We start from the raw sequence: 16,244 nt of genomic DNA, 5'->3' as shown, positions 1-16,244 counted from the left end.
TACACATTTACATTATACATGGACTTGATTTTGTATAGGGTGGTGAGATATCCCAAATGTTATTTATGGAAGTAACTCCACGTACCACAATAATTAGTTTTCTGAGATTATGAAATATGAGGATTTTCAAATGTTATGCATTTTAATGTAACCTCCAAGATGATATATGGTACATCCCAGATTTATTTACTAGTATATTGACTAAAACCCTCGACTTATTTACTATGTATACTCTGAAAAAGGCTTGCAAACATATCCTAGAGGTGTCACAAGTATGATCCCAAATAAATCCGATCTATTTTTTTTTCTCTGTTACATTTCTTAATAATCCAACAATATCTAATAGGGCATTTCAGAGCTCGGGTGGCAGTGCTCTCTTTGTTCTAAGTAAATCAAAAAATATTAATTCTGAAAATGACTAGATAATGTTGATAATATTTACTACACACATGCAAATTATCATTGTGAAATGATTTGTACTTTAAGCTACACAAAAATAACAGAAGATGTGGATTTGAGTATAGTGATGGTTGCACATTTTTCAAACTCCAAAATTTATCGGATTTAGTCAAAAAATCCCAATTAATACTTTGCACGATTGGAGTAGAATTCTTCTATGACTACATTTAGTAGTTTCTTCAAAAAAAAAAAAAACTTCGTGATTGAGTATTTTGATTTTCTAAAATAAATGTTCGGTGTAGCCTGAGCTAGCATTTGGGTTTTCAGAAAAATGCAAAACTTCACTCGTTTTTCTATAATAAAGAAAAGAAAACCTCACAGGTTACTCGTGGTGGATAAAACCAAAATGAAGCGCGTGAGCGTGGACCAGCATGAGCAAGCAAACACCCAGCATCAATATATACAGTACATATATAAATGCTCCCACTTGTTGCGGCCCTCTCTTCTCCGCGTTTCTCTTCTTTCTTTCCCCACACACACACAGTCAGTCCCTTTTACTCCTCCTTCTCCTCCTTCCCCAAAGTAAGTGCCCTCGAGCAAGAGGCGCAGCAGAACAGAGGCGAAGAGAGATGGGCGACCGGGCGTACGGTCCGTCGTCGAAGCCGGTCCCCGTGGCGGCGCCACGGAGCGCGAACGGGTCGGCTAACGGCAGCGGCGGAGGAGGGCAGCCCCGGCCGCCGCCCATGGTCCCCGGGCGCGTCCCGCCCCCGCCGATGTACCGTCCGAAGCCGATGGCGCCCCCGCCGCGTCGGCGTCGGAGCGGGCGCGGGTGGTGCTGCGTGTGCTGCCTGTGGCTGACGCTGGTGCTGGTGGGTCTGGTGTTCCTGGCGGCCATCGCGCTGGGCGTCTTCTACGTGATATACCACCCGCAGCTCCCCACCTTCGCGGTGACGTCGCTGCGTCTGGCGGCGCTGAACGTGTCGGACTCGGACGCGGTGAGCTCCCGCATCGAGTTCACGGTGACGGCGCGCAACGCGAACGAGAAGATGGCGTTCGCGTACGGCGACATCGCGGCGGCGTTCTCGGCGGACGGCACGGACGTCGGGGACGGGTCGGTGCCCGGGTTCGTGCACCCGCCGGGGAACACGACGGTGATCAAGGGGTCGGCGTCGGCGGCGGACGTGACGGTGGATCCCTTGGTGGCGGAGAAGCTCAGATCCAAGAAGAACCACGCCATGTCGGTGGAGCTGGACTCCAAGGTCGGGTTCCAGATCGGGCGGTTCAAGTCGAAGCGGCTGAACGTGCGCGTGCTGTGCGGCGGGTTCACGGCGGGGCTGGCCAAGGCGGCCGCGCCCTCCCCGGCGCCCATCATCGTGGCCGCCGCGCCCGCGCCCGTCCGGTCGAAGGTCAGGCTGTCTTCGTCTTCGTCGTCTTCCGGCGGGGCGACGACGACGGACGTGAAGTGTAAGCTCCGCGTCAAGATCTGGATTTGGTCGTTTTGATGGATGCGTTTGTGGGTAGAGAGAGACAGAGAGGGATGGGGAGATTTTTTTTGCTTGGGTTAACCTCTTCTTTTTCACACTGTATGTGGATTTATTGGAGTATAGTCTATATGATGATTTTCTTGGCCTGCTTTGTTGCTGGAGTGGAGTGCCACTGCAGCTCTCGGCGTTCTTTCTTAACAGACAAAATTAGTCCGCATACATAGATCTAGGCTCCAGTTCGTCCTTGTAATCTCGGATGAACAGGGCCTAATTCTGCAGCAAAGAAGTGAAGTGAGGTCGAGTTAATGGCCGATTACGCGAGCCGGCGCGTGCAGGGGCGTCGGTGGCGTCAAGAGAAGAGAAGAAGCGTGCGAGCGAGTTCCAGCTCGATTTTGCTTTTTGGTTAGTCTGCTCTATCTTCTTCTCCTCCGGCTCCGGCTCCGGCTACGGCTACGGGGCTCCATGCCTGGAGGGAACAGCTGTGCCATGGCTGGCGGCTGACCTACCGGGCCCGTGGGTTTCCGGGACCGCGTGTCAGCGAACTGTGGATAGGCGGCTGGGGCTGGAAAGAAAGCGAGTGGGGAGGGAGAAAGTGCCGTTGGTTTGTGCGCGGCTAGGCGAGGCGACATGACGTGTGTCGGGGAAAGGATGAGGAAGAGAGGTAAACCCGACGTCACTCGAGCTCGCTCGCTGGCTCGAGTGGCTCGGCTCCCGCGAATTTTTTTTAAATAATACGAATTTTTTATATAATTCCAGAAATAGCGCGCGATTTCAAAAAATTCCAAAAGTGTGACCCGGTCGGTCAGCAGCTGACCGATCGGTCACTAGTAGTCCGATCGGGCAATGGTCGTCTTGCTTGTCGTAGGGCGGAAGTAGTTGGTCGATAGGCGACCAATTGGTCGCCACATCGACCAATTGGTCAGCTACCGACCGACCACTGCATGGATTTTTAGGTTTATTATTGGCACTTCTCCCCCATTATTTTCTGGCCATATCTTCTCCCTCTCCCGTTCACACCGCCGTGTTTCCCTCCTGCCCTTGTCGCCACCCTTCCCGCCACTTCTTCCCGCCATTCCTTCCCGCCACCATCTCCCGCCACCATCTCCCGCTATATTTTCTCGCCACGCTCTCGGATTTTTTCCTATAAAAGCAGTATCGACACTCATAGCGACAGAAGTGCTACTATCTCTCTTTTTTTCTCGTTGGCTCACCCTTAGCCGTCATGAGTGTGTCGTGCTCGACCGGGAGTTTAGGCCGGTGAAGGCGAAGGCTGCAAGTTTGCCCCGGATGTGGATCGCGGAGCGGTGTTGGTGCGGCCGTCTTGCTAAGGTTAAGCAAGTGGAGGATTTCTCCGACCAGTTCGGCATGAAATTTTTTATGTGTGCGAGCTATGAGCATGATCCACCCCGTAGTTCAGCTTCGTCGTCCACCAGGCCGCCGGTATGTTTCGACATAATTTTATGTAGGCATAAATTTATTTATGAATGTGATTTAATGTTACTATTTGTGTTGCGTCTCCCCGCCCCTATGCAAATGGTTTCACCGGGATAGACACGGAGCAGCCCAGATTGGGCGCGCCAGGAGGTTGAGGAGAAACACCGGCGTGCGTGGGCAACGTTCTTTGAGGAGGAGCGTAGAGAAAAGGTTCGTGCAAATGAAAAGGCGAGCGAGAGAGGCGGATACAGAAACTAAGGGCGGAACAAGCTCGTAATCGCGAGGTGAATCGAAGAGGATGGATGATGAGGCTGCACGTAGGTTTGCAGAGGAAGATGTGCGTAAGGAGGCTCGTGAAGCGGAGAGAAAGAGACTAAGGGAAAGAGCCGCCGAGGCGCAAGTGGCGAGAAGAACGCGGCGACAAGTCCGGAAAATGGCCACGGTGGACGCAGGGAAAGTAGAGTGATGTGACCTACTGGCTATGTATCTTAATTTCAGTTATAGTTTGTCGTTGTATCTTAAATTCTGTTGTAGTGATAAGCCGTATTTTAAATTCAGCTGCAATGTATCTTAATTTCAGTTTTAGTACTAATGTGAAATGAATTTGCCGCAAAAATGTTGTGTCAGAAATTTTGGCTCGTTTGTTTCCCGCCAATTTTTCCCGCCCAATTTTTCCCGCTCAATCTTCCCGCCATTTATTCCCGCCCAAATCTGCCGCCACTTTTTCCCGCCTAATTTTTCCCGCTCACATCTTCCCGGCGGCCTGGTGGACGACGAAGCTGAACTACAGGGTGGATCATGCTCATAGCTCGCACACATGAAAAATTTCATGCCGAACGAATCGGAGAAATCCTCCACCTACTTAACCTTAGCAAGACGGCCGCACCAACACCGCTCCGCAGTCACACCCGGGGGCAAACTTGCAGCCTTCGCCTTCACCGGCCTTAACTCCTGGTCAGAACACGGCACACTCATGATGGCTAAGGGTGAGCCAACAGAAAAAATAGAGAGATAGAAGCACTTGTGCAGCGATGAGTGTCGATGCCTGCTTTTATAGGGAAAAATCCGAGAGCGTGGCGGGAAAATATAGCGAGAGATGGTGGCGGGATAAATTTGGCGGGAGATGGTGGCGGGATAAATTTGGCGGGAGATGGTGGCGGGAAGAAGTGGCGGGAAGGGTGGCGGGATAAATTTGGCGGGAGGGAAATACAGCGGTGTGAACGGGAGCGGGAGAAGATATGGCGGGAAAATAATGGGGAGAAGTGCCAGCAGATATCCCTCGTTTATAATAAATCCATGTAGGGGTGGCTGGCCAATTGGTCTGTAGCTGACCAATTGGTCAGTAGCTGACCAATTGGTCAGCTATCGACCAATTACTTTTGGGCTGCCGAGGCTGAGCAGCCGACTTGTAATCGGGCCGACCATCGACCGATCGGTCAGTAGCTAACCGACTGGGTCACACTTTTGGAATTTTTTGAAATCGCGCGCTATTCCTGGAATTATATAAAAAATTCGTATTATTTAAAAAAAATTCGCCTCGGCTCCCAGTCCCAGTCCCAGTCCTAGCTCAACACTCATACGTGGTATCCTTTCTTTCTCAATCATACGTGGTATCCTTTCTTTCTCCGCTGCTCCCACCCCATCTCTCTCCGTCTCGCCCCTCCGGGCCGGCCGGCCCCTCCCCCTCCCTTCTCCGGCGTTCGCCGGCGTTGTGGTGTGGTGAGGGACCCTCCCCTTGTACAGCAGTAGTGTAGATTTAGGTCTAGTTCTTTGCTTTTGCTGGAGTTTTGGCTTGATGCCGATGTCTGGGGTGCTCTGGCTGCTCTCGAGCTGCAGCCTGGAGGCGGCGAGCCTCGCCCTGGCCGTGGTGCTCCTGCGGTGGGAGCCGGACGCGGCCGTGGAGGCTTGTCAAAGATCCTCTGTCAATAAGCTCGGTGCCTGGCCTTCTGATTTCGATCCGAAGGCCGTTGCCGGGGAGGAGAAATCTGGATTGGCTGTTCTTCCTATCTGCTGCAGCCATCAAGGAGATGGAGGGGGGGATTGGAAGCGTGCAGTTCGGCTTGCTTCTTCTTGGTGGGGATTTGCTGCTGCTATCTGCGGAGTTCCTCAACGGCGGCGAGCTGGCGCCGCTGTTATTCTCGGTCAAGGCGACCACTCCGCGCTGCGGTCCTGCGGGAATCGCGGCTTCTTCAACCTCCAGGCCGATGTGCCAAGTAGGAGGCCCTTCCACGGCTCCGTCACGGCGTTCTTCGTCACGCCTCCGCCAAGTGGTCTCGTCCCCGGCGTCGGTGTTGACGGCCGCGAAGTTGAGTTCGTCAAGCTGCGGTGGAGAAGGCTCGAAGGACTTGATTGCTTTTTCTCTTTTTATTCGAGGGTGCTCTGTGTAAAAATGGAGGTCGTACTTGCACTTTTTATTTTAGTTTGGACCTCCATGCAATTTGTAAGCCCACCGCTTTAATATATGCAGCAACTTGGGTCCTTCTGGACCCGATCCTCGTTCAAAAATTAAAAAAAAAAAAAAAAAAAAAAGCTCAACACTCAACAGTGTCACCGCTCAGTGCTGATAGTGCCGGTACAATTCTGGAGCCATCGAGAGAGAAGAAACTGCTACGCCTACGCCTACGCGCACTGGATCATGTGAGATTCGGTGGAGGTTTAGTGGACCTCAGAGGGAAATGCTAAGCGCACATGGTTAGCATAACGGTCATATAATTCCACTAGTTGGCGATTTACACAAAAATAACCCAAAAGTGAAAGAAAAGCACAGAATGACCCTCCGGCGAAACTATTTCACCAATCTAACCCTTTTGTGTGGCGCTCCTCCCACGGGCGCCACACATGCCCATGTGGCTCCCCTCCTGCCGGCGCCACTGACCCAGCCGACGTGGCCCCCCCGCCGCTGAGCTGGTGCGCCCGTCCGACGTGGCAGCATGTGTGGCGCCCGTCCCAACGGCGCCACACATGCACTTGTAATCCCCCAAAACATACTGTGAGACAATTCCTCTGGGACTTAGCCGTTTTGCGAGGCTCGATGTGTGGCGCCGATGCCACGGGCGCCACACTAGCCTGTGTGGCGCCGATGCCACGGGCGCCACACATCCACTTAAGTGTGGCGCCCGCGCCCGCGCCCAGCCCGACCCTTCTTTCTTCTTTCTCTTCCTCTCTCCTTCTCCTCCCCAACCGCTGCCGCCGCACGCCTCCCCTTCGCCCCCCCACCAAATCAACCAAGGAATCATCAGATCTATCCGGCCAACTCCTTCCTCCTCCATTCCTCAAGGTATTCCCCTTCGATTCCCTCCGATTCATCCAATAGTGTTGGTGGATTTGGTAGATTTGGGTATGAACCCTAGATTTGGTAGATTTCTTGGATTTGGATATGTAGAAATTTATGTTGGTGGAATCTACATTGTAGTATATGTGTTTGAACCAAAGATTTGTTGGAACCCTAGATATGAAATTTTACATGTATGTGTTGAAATCCTATGTATGTATGTGTTGAAATGTTGGTTGTGTTTGAACCAAAGATGTTTGAAATGGCTATGTATGTGTTGAAATGGGTATGTATGTGTTGAATGTGTATGTGTAGGAACCCTAGATATGTTAGTGGATTTGGATATGAACCCTAGATTTGTTCAAATTCTATGTATGTATGTGTTGAAATGTCTAATATTTGCCTAGCAAATGCATTCAAATGTGTTACATATGCCTAGTATTCTTGATGGAATAACTCATATTTGTTAGGAATGTATGTGTGATGGCTTATTTGGATATATTCTCATGTATGTGTTGCTCATATTTGGTATGAATGGCTCATAATATGTTGTATGTGTTGCTCATACATGTAGGATGGTGTGGCTTCTGGATGAAGAGTACGACAGGGTGCACCGGGCTGTTCATATGACGGAGAAGGGAACGGATCTTCAACCTTTGAAGATTCGTTACCATGGCACATCGGATATACCGTATGACGAGAGGTACACGGAGTTCATCCGGCCTACCGGTCTTCTCCCGTTCATATCCCTTGTAAGCCGTGGGGGGCCACTCATGAACCCCTCGGCACTCACCGCCCTTGTCGACCGGTGGAGGCCGGAGACTCACACCTTCCACTTGAGGGCCGGCGAGATGGCCCCTACTCTCCAGGATGTTTCCATGATCCTTGGACTACCTATTCAGGGCGAGCCACTGTGTATGAACACAGCTTCTGATGGGTGGCGCGAGCAGATGCAGGTGCTTATTGGCATGGCTCCTCCGCTGCCAACAGAACCAAAGAAGAGAGCTCCCGCCGGCGCGTCTTTCGAATGGATCAGGACTAACTTTGGAGAATGCCCGGAAGAGGCCGACGAGGACACTCGGAGGACGTACGCCCGCGTGTACTTATGGTACATGATTTCGAGGACTCTCTTTCCTGACAGTGGGGGGAAGCTGGCCCATTGGTGTTGGCTGAAGGCGCTAACGGTGTTGGATAACCGTTGGAGTTGGGGAACAGCGGCACTTGCCTACCTCTACCGGCAGGTGATGATTTGCTCTATGTACTATTTTCCTATAGTAGTGTGCTAGACAAAGTACTAACCAAATGTCTTACGTGCGCAGTTGGACGAAGCTTGTCGCAGAACTGGGAGCAGGACTGGGAGCGGCGGTATTGGTGGATGCATGCTCCTACTTTCCGTATGGAGCTGGGACCGCCTATCAGTTGGGCGGCCTAGGGTACTCAACGAGAGGCCATGGCCTCATTACCCTCACTTTCTTGATCGGGAGCCCACTTGGGCATACCTTTGGGACAATGTCTCGGAGATGTCGGGCGATCCAAAGATCATGTACATGCAGTACACTGCGGAGTTGGACACTCTTACCGCTGAGCAGGTAACCGATCACTCTTTTGCAATCCTAGTTTTCATTGATTCTACTGGCATATTCTGAGATATTTGTATGCTGCAGGTGGAATGGGAGCCATATGGTAGCTACTACCGTATTGGCGCGTCGATGACTGACCTCAACCACAAGTGCACGGAGGAGGCGCGGTTCTGGCGTATGCGCTGCCCACTCATATGCATGTGGCTTGTTGAACACCACCAGCCGCAAAGAGTGATGAGACAAGTTTGGGCTGTATCGTGAGTGCCCACCAGTGTGGCAAGACACGGACAAGGCGCTTCATAGGTAAACTTCTGGAATCATGCGATGGAAGATTCTTGATAGAAGAGGTACAAACTAACTTGTTGATTCTTGCAGGCTTGATAGGCAGCGGCAGAGGAAGATCACAAATTGGCCAGTCCATCATAGCGGCCACATCGCAGCGTTCCAACAGTGTTTGGAAGCGGCACGGAATGCTGGCCCTGAGCAGATTGTGCCTCACGACTTCGCCGCTTTCAACAACTACCTCGAGTGGTTCCATGAGAACACGCGTATCGAGTTAGTTAAGCACGCGTATCCTGAGGAGATCTTGGACGACCCCATCCAGTTCGATGAGGTTGGGCAAAGCCAGCACGACACCTTTGCTCGCAGAGGGAGATCGACTTCTATTGCTTCCGAGCTGAACTTCGTGGTATTCTATTCTCTCACTAACTAGTACATCATCTACATTGCCATGTGGTCGCTTCAATTGTGTATGCTATGTTTGTCACAGCGGAAGGAGATCGAAAAAACAGCTGAGGAGTGCGAGGTTATGTGGGAGCAGAGCGGGACAGATGACAAGCCTGTCGGACCGTTGCGGTATTTCATTAAGGTATGATCACCAACTTTGAATGTACGATACTATGATGTGGTGGATTTGTAACCATGAACGGGATGACGCAGAACACTGCACGAAAGATGCGGCGGTTAGCCAGCTTGCTAGGTTGCCGGGAAGCCGAAATCGCTACATCTTCCTCTTCAGAAGAGCGGGAGGTATGGACTATTTTGTTGCTGTCAAACATGTTCTTCCTAATTTCAACTTTGTAATCTCATGTGTTCGTGTTTGTGAAGATTCCTGAGGACGAGCTAATTCTGAGTCAAGCCATACTTCCAAAGCGTACCTCGAAGCAAGCCCCACGGTCAGCTTACCAGTTGAAGCCAAGGGGCAAGGGTCCAAACCGGTACACTCCGGAAGATTATGTCAACCGAGGAAAGAAGGTTGTCACTGAGGAGGATGAGGGGCCGCGGCGGAGATCAGCTTTGTCGAGGATGACGAACGACGAGCCGTTCTCTTCAGAGGAGGAGGAGGATGAGGAGGAGGAGGAGGAGGAGCAGGAGCAGCAGGAGCAGCAGCAGGAGCAGCCACGGCAGCGGACGAAGAGGATGGCCATCCGGAAGCAGCCCGCGAGGACGCTACTAGGATGTTGTTGTGAACTCTATATTCATAAGTATCGATTTGTGAACCCTATGTCATTTCGAACCATGGTCTGTAATGCTACTTGTTGTTTGAATCTACGTGCTACAATGTGACCTATGAAGTGTTATATGTGTATGTCATGAATTTGCTACTTGTTGTGTCCAATGTTGTACTCGTAACTGTTGGATTTTGGTAGGATTTTTCATGTTTTTAACACAAGTCAATGTGTGGCGCCCTTCCAACTGGCGCCACAAGTGCTTGTGTGGCGCCCGTGGCATCGGCGCCACACATGCCAACTTATATCAAGTATTGGGTCGAAAACATCCAGGGGCTCCGGACGATAAGTCCTTAGCCGTTTTGGCGAGGCTCTATGTGTGGCGCCCGTGGCATCGGCGCCACACAGGCTAGTGTGGCGCCCGTGGTATCGGCGCCACACAGGCTAGTGTGGCGCCCGTGGCATCGGCGCCACACATTGAGCCTCGCAAAACGGCTAAGTCCCAGAGGATTTGTCTCACAGTATGTTTTGGGCAATTCCAAGTGCATGTGTGGCGCCGTTAGGAGGGGCGCCACACATGCTGCCACGTCGGATGGGCGCACCAGCTCAGCGGTGAGGGGGCCACGTCGGCTGGGTCAGTGGCGCCGGCAGGAGGGGAGCCACATGGGCATGTGTGGCGCCCGTGGGAGGGGCGCCACACAAAAGGGTTAGATTGGTGAAATAGTTTCGCCAGAGGGTTAGTCTGTGCTTTTCTTTCACTTTTGGGTTATTTTTGTGTAAATCGCCCCACTAGTTTCCTACGAAAGTACGGTGCTAGTAGACTGTAAGCCAAGCTCTAAGTTGCATCGTCAGTGAGCGATGGCTGGGTCACGACGAGCTAGGAGAATCTCTAGCAACATACCGCATACCTCAATCCCCGAAAAAACTAGACGGGTTACCCAAACTATGGGCGTCTTTGGTAGCCTGTATGCCCTTCGTCTCGCACCGGCCTAGCTTTTCTCGGTCCGTTTGGTTACCTGGCCAAGCCCGCGTTTTTGCATGAACCGCTTCTCAAAGCACCCTCTCGCCGAGGAACGTCCGGTTCGGCCGTTTCCAGCAAGCCACCCCCGTTTCCGCTGAACTGGAGAATGCCGCGACCTCGCAGAGCCACCGCGGGAGATGGCGGGAGCTCGCGCGGGACAATGAAATCTCGGCGGGATGAATTCGGTCACCGCGCTTGAATTTTCGCCATCGTATATAGGGGCGGCTCTCTCACCGGCAAATCCAAATCCCCCATTTCCTCCCATTTCGAGCTCATCCACCCTTCCCGATCTAGCGACATGGCCGACTCTTCCTCACCCGCACGGCCGGCGAGGCTTGCGGCGGCGACGGCGGCTGTGGCGGCGGCTACTGGCCGCGGATGGTCGTCTTCTTCCTCTGCGTCGATGACTTCGGTTGTGGTAAGCTTCTGCAAATCCTAGCCTTAGATCTAGATATTTTTGGGTACACAAGGGGGGTCTGAACGAATCCATTGCAGGAGATTCCTTCGTCGCCGATCGAGGTTGTGGAGGTTGTCCAGGTTGCATCTGACTCTACCACGGGAACCGTTGTCGCCGTTGACTCTTCCACTGGGACGGTGGTGCTGCCTGCATCTTCACCAGGGTCCCCTGCTTCCCCGACCTCCGTGCTGCGTGTGGCTCCTTTGACTGTAAGGCCGCTCTTACTTATCTCGCTATTCATTGATGTGGTACTGCTTAAGGATGTGGATGTGGTACTTCTTGTGGTGATATTTCATTGATCTGCTAGTGCTTAAGGATGTGGATGTGGTAGTGGTAGTTTATTGATCTGTTAGTGCTTAAGGATATGGATGTGGTAGTTCATTGATCTGCTAGTGTTTCTCATGTAGGTGATCATACCTTTGGGCTCCCCTAATCTGTCTGCGTCTACTGTGAATGCTCAGCCATGTATGATTGCAAGCAAACCAGCCATGGTTTGGAAACCTGAGCTATCAGAGTTTGTGCTGAACCGGTTGGTTCAGCTCGTCCGTAGAGTCGTCTGCTTCAACATAGGATTTAAGGAGCAGCAGATGAAGAAGGTAGCCGCGGATGTTCTTGCATTCGCTGGCGTACATGTCACCACTCTTCAACTGTACAACCACATCAGAAACTGGAGGACGAAGTGGAGCGTCATTATGAAGATGAAATCCGATCGCATTCTAGACTAGAGCGAAGATGGTTGCTGCTTCTACGGCGGTGATGAAGAGACGAAGGACGAGTATATTCAGGTACAAAGTCTCATTGAGTTCCTGCATAGATCTCAAAGTATATATGTGAATGTCGTCCGCACTAACAGTTGTTCCTTGTGGATTGCAGCGCTACCCAAAGCACCGCAGTACGCCGGCACCCCGATCACGAACTACGCTCAGATGAAGACGATCTTCACGTCCCGGTTTGTGTGCAAGGCGCAGCTGTTCCAGCCTAACTTACTGGTCATGGCTATCGACTTCATTGCAGACAATGAAGCAGTGTATGCCAAGTACCGTAAGCTGCAGCCACCGGAACGGAGGAGCTGGCTTAGGACCTGGCTCTGCAACCAGTTTCCTACTTAGTGCTTCTGCTTCCTTCGTCATGATATGCTGATTTTGGGAGGTGATCTTGTATCCCTCCATTAGCTAGGACTTGCTACAACCTGATTCCCGGTCTGTAATGATGAACTTGTTCGAGGTGGTATATACTAACCCCTCGTGTGATGAACCTGTGATGCATCACGAAGTAGTTGCTTCGCTCGTGATGCATCGCCCACTAAGTAGTTGTGTATTATCAGCACCTTTTGTGATGACCTGAATCTGATGTGTGCGGTTATTCAGTAATGGGTAACCTCACCACTCTAAGTGAAGGGGTTACCACAACACTCAGCTATCTGCAACCAAACAGGTTGTGGGCTGCACGAGCAGGGAACAAAGTACCGTAAACGGACAACCAAACAATGGGGCCTGGCTTCTCTCTCCGTCGCAGAAAAGGCCGCCCAGGCTACAAAACGACCCGCCTTTCTGCGACGGTACGAGTTTTAGGGTATGGGGACCGGCAGCGAAAATGGGCTCACACCTGCGCGCCCCAAATAGCGCTGGCGCTTTCTCGAGCCCAATAGAAGCGCCGGCAACCCCGTGTCGGCCCCTTGGCGAAGGGCGCGAATCGGGCACGCCGACGCCTCGCGAGGTGGAAAATTTTGGGCGTGGAAGCCGCCTGTCAGTGACGCCAAGGCGCCGCGTGGGAGATTTTACCGCCACGACGCCGGGCTGGAAACTCTCCCGCCACGACGCCGCGCGGGAAACTCTTCCGCCACGACGCTGCGCGGGAGGTTTCCCGCCTTGCCACCGGTCTATATTATCCCTCCTCCCCGCCTTATTGGTGCAAAAATCTAAACAGTAAAAATAACACAATGTTAGATTCGTGGGAGGAGGCGGCGCTAGAGGCGGCCATAGAAGTCGTGGAGGAGGACCCACAGCTCGCAGAGTACGAGGCGTGGGAGGAGGCGCGGTAGCGGCGACCGTTACTTCCTTTGTTGTGGACGAGCGACAGGACCAGGAGGCGGAGCGGCGGCAACGGGAGGAGGTGCGGCGGCGGGCGGCGGGAGGCGGAGCGGCAGCGCTGGTGGGAGGTGCGCCAGCAGCAGGGGTGGGAGCAGCTTGCATTGCGGTGGTTGATGCGGGAGGAGCAGCAGCGTCAGGATGAAGTCTACGAGCGGCGACGTTTGGCGGAGATGCAGCTCCGGCTACAGAGGTAGGAGTTGGATCACCGTCGGCGGCGGGAGAAGCTGGAGCGGTATCTGCGTCAGGAGGCGGTGGCCGCGGATAGATCTGCCTACTTGACGTTCGTGGCGCGGAGAGCAGCGGGGGATCGACGACGGAGGAGCAGCGGAGAGAGCATCTAAGAGAGCTGCGGGCGATCGTCCACCTCCACAGAGCCGGGTGGCAAATGGGTAGTAGGCTAGAGGTGAAGCAGGTTTCACATGTCATCCGAGGTCGAGGAGTGAATAATGTTTTACTCTGATTTTTCCTAAAATATTATTCATTCCTCGATCCTGAATGCCATTAAAATAAAACTACAAGTATAAATGTTTAGTTTATCTAAAAAAACTCCTATCGGGGCTACCGATTTGAGGGAATCGGTTTGGGAACAACACCTTCAAATAGAGGATATTGTGCCGACGGTCCGCATACGGCAGTATCGGTGCCCGTACCGGCGACTATTTGGGAGACCCCGGTGAAGGTGCTCTAAAGAATGCGTAGCCGAACAAGTCGTGGATGATCAAATCAAACAACAACAATGCGATCGAGGTCATGCCCGCGACACCATCTTCATCACTATGATCATACACCTTCCAATTCTTCTTGGAAGCACGCGTTTGCTTGTACCTTTCTTGTGCTATCCGATACTGCGTACATCAAATGGCAACATAAGAGTGAGCGCATCTGCTTCCCGTGAAAGAATAGCGCAAAAAATTGAAACCAAATGACCAAGGTAACCCACATAGTCATCAATGTGTGCATCTACTTGGAGGTGCATTTTCGCTTGCTCCAAACTACCACTCCAATGACTACAACATTGCTTGATCGGCCACCGTATCGACTGGCACATGCCACATACCATATCTTCACCAAAATGAGGTCCTCCCTCTCCGTATAGTTGGCACTTCCTATCTTCCTTTTGTTTGAGAAGCATCCAACACCTCCTCTCCAATCTCCTCTAACTCTAGATCCACCTCATCATTCTCCTCCAACTCACCCCACCCCATCCCCCTTTGTTCTCTCCAACGTCCATGTCGGTGTAATCGTCAAGTTATGCTCTGCCAATCACCTCATTCTCCTCCAACATATTCACATACGAGATAGGGGCCGTGCGCAAATCGAAGCTACGCAATTCAATTACCGGATAATTAAGCAACGTGACTAATCTGAGACAAGTACCCTCTATCCATAAATAAGTGGACGTGTAGGTTTTTCAAGACATATTATCAAGTGAAGATACAATTGCATTGGAAAGATGCAAACCAACATCTCTCACCACTTTAATTATTTCACCTCCAATAAGCTAAGAGCATGCATAAAATGGAGATAAAATGTGGTGAATATTATTGGGTCTGATTTCCGTGCGATGAGAGAGAAGAATTTTTTTCTACTTTAAAGTACATTAGGAAGGTAGAAGTACACTCTTTTAAGGACAAAGGATTGAGGCTAAACGTCCACTTATTTGCGGAAGGAGGGAGTAGGTAGAAAACGGGATAAATCTACCTCGCGGGCGTTGGGTCGAACAAGTTAGAGGAATGGCCAACATTGATACCAGCGCCGGGCAACACATCCAGCGTTGGAAATCGATGAGGTGCACCGCCTCGCGGTTGTACCCTCTTCATCTTTGGTGGTTCGGCCGACACAGATTTCTTCCAACCCTTGGCGTAACTGCTTTGCTGCCGTTGGTCACCGCCACCGTCAACGACCGAGTTACCTTGGAGCTCGTGGCCACAAGAGCAGTGCTTCTTGGAACGACGTGGTTGTTGTGCCACTTCTGCTTCACCTTGGAGATAGTAGGATTGGGCGCATCCCTCGAGGAGCCTGCGGCATGAGGGACGCAGTACAAACATCTGGGGCATCAATGACAATACAAGGCCGACGTTTGAGAAACCCGTCAGCGAATGTCTTTTCTGTGATGGTACCGCGTTTTCACGTCACTGGTGGCGTTTTGGGCAGCTAGGCCCTGAAAAATTATGACGGACGAGCTCTAAATATCAACGATTGTCCAGAAATGAGCGTCGCGGGAGGTGGGCAGCCCGAATTGCGGACTCGGGGACGGGGACGAGGGGGGGTGCGTCACAACAGCTGGCCTTCGGGCCACTGGACACTCCTAACCCACCCTTTGCAAGCTTCTGTTCGCGTACCTTTCTGTCTGCCACACAATAGTCCAAGGCACACAGCAGTGGGACCCATATTTTCAAGGGGACATAGCCACTGTTCGCACACATGTACCCGACCTGCAGCACTCGGGACCGCATGTCACGTATCGACACGACCCTCCTGCGTGGGGCCGCCCATTCCGACAGCCTCCCAGCATGCGAAGTGGGCCAGACCTGTCAGTAGGACCAACATGGGCTCCACATCTCAGTTGCCATGGCAAAAAGTTGCGCACGTGCGATCACAAGTGTTTGTCCGCCGTCAATTCTAGATGTCTGGCCCCGCATGTCACAACTTGGTGGGCCCTGTATGTCAGAGCTTGGTGGGCCCAACATGTCAGAACTAGGTGGGCCCGGTATGCCAGAGCTTGGTGGGCCTACATAATATGTCGGGTCTACGTGGGTCCCAGGTGCCATAACCGTCGGGCCCACATGGAGATGTGTCAAGTCTGGACGTGTGGCCCCGCATGTCAGAGCTTGGTGGATCCATATTTTCAGAGCTTGGTGAGGCCTACGTGGGTCGCAGGTGGCACTCCCGTCGGGCCCACATGGAGACGTGGAACCTACTGGATTCACTAGGTGTCCAATCTGTCAGCTACGCGTCGAGGTTTCTTTGGGCCAGATTGGTTGACTAAATTCCCCAGGCCAATTTATTCAGGTCGAAACAAGACATGAAATATATTCAAAGCCGAATAAGGGCCCAAGG

The 16,244-nt window shown here is 52.1% G+C and overlaps 2 protein-coding genes across 2 annotated transcripts; both read left to right on the top strand.

Annotated features, from left to right (window-relative positions):
* The first annotated feature begins 899 nt into the window (after positions 1-899).
* LOC127342712 (NDR1/HIN1-like protein 13) lies at positions 900-2,018 on the top strand. Its single transcript, XM_051368714.2, has one exon. The coding sequence runs from the start codon at positions 1,029-1,031 to the stop codon at positions 1,899-1,901; it is 873 nt and encodes a 290-aa protein (XP_051224674.1). The 5' UTR covers positions 900-1,028; the 3' UTR covers positions 1,902-2,018.
* Positions 2,019-7,068: 5,050 nt separating this feature from the next.
* LOC139838050 (uncharacterized) lies at positions 7,069-12,203 on the top strand. The gene is made up of 9 exons (XM_071827401.1): positions 7,069-7,829; positions 7,908-8,177; positions 8,938-9,036; positions 9,108-9,197; positions 9,276-9,662; positions 10,932-11,055; positions 11,257-11,366; positions 11,502-11,720; positions 11,820-12,203. The coding sequence occupies exons 1-9, from the start codon at positions 7,164-7,166 to the stop codon at positions 12,201-12,203; spliced, it is 2,349 nt and encodes a 782-aa protein (XP_071683502.1). The 5' UTR covers positions 7,069-7,163.
* Positions 12,204-16,244: the final 4,041 nt, after the last annotated feature.

The sequence above is a fragment of the Lolium perenne genome, chromosome 3 (genome assembly GCF_019359855.2).
Source record: "Lolium perenne isolate Kyuss_39 chromosome 3, Kyuss_2.0, whole genome shotgun sequence".
Taxonomy (NCBI): Eukaryota; Viridiplantae; Streptophyta; class Magnoliopsida; order Poales; family Poaceae; genus Lolium; species Lolium perenne.
Note: the sequence above shows the minus strand (reverse complement) of the source record. Positions and strands in the feature narration are given on the sequence as shown.

Bases quoted from the DNA above. Each gene is read 5' to 3' on its own strand.
- LOC127342712 (XM_051368714.2), top strand. From the start codon at position 1,029: ATGGGCGACCGGGCGTACGGTCCGTCGTCGAAGCCGGTCCCCGTGGCG.
- LOC139838050 (XM_071827401.1), top strand. From the start codon at position 7,164: ATGGTGTGGCTTCTGGATGAAGAGTACGACAGGGTGCACCGGGCTGTT. The intron at 7,830-7,907 runs GTGATGATTTGC...TTACGTGCGCAG, and splicing joins TTGCCTACCTCTACCGGCAG to TTGGACGAAGCTTGTCGCAG. The intron at 11,721-11,819 runs GTACATGTCACC...ATTCTAGACTAG, and splicing joins ATGTTCTTGCATTCGCTGGC to AGCGAAGATGGTTGCTGCTT.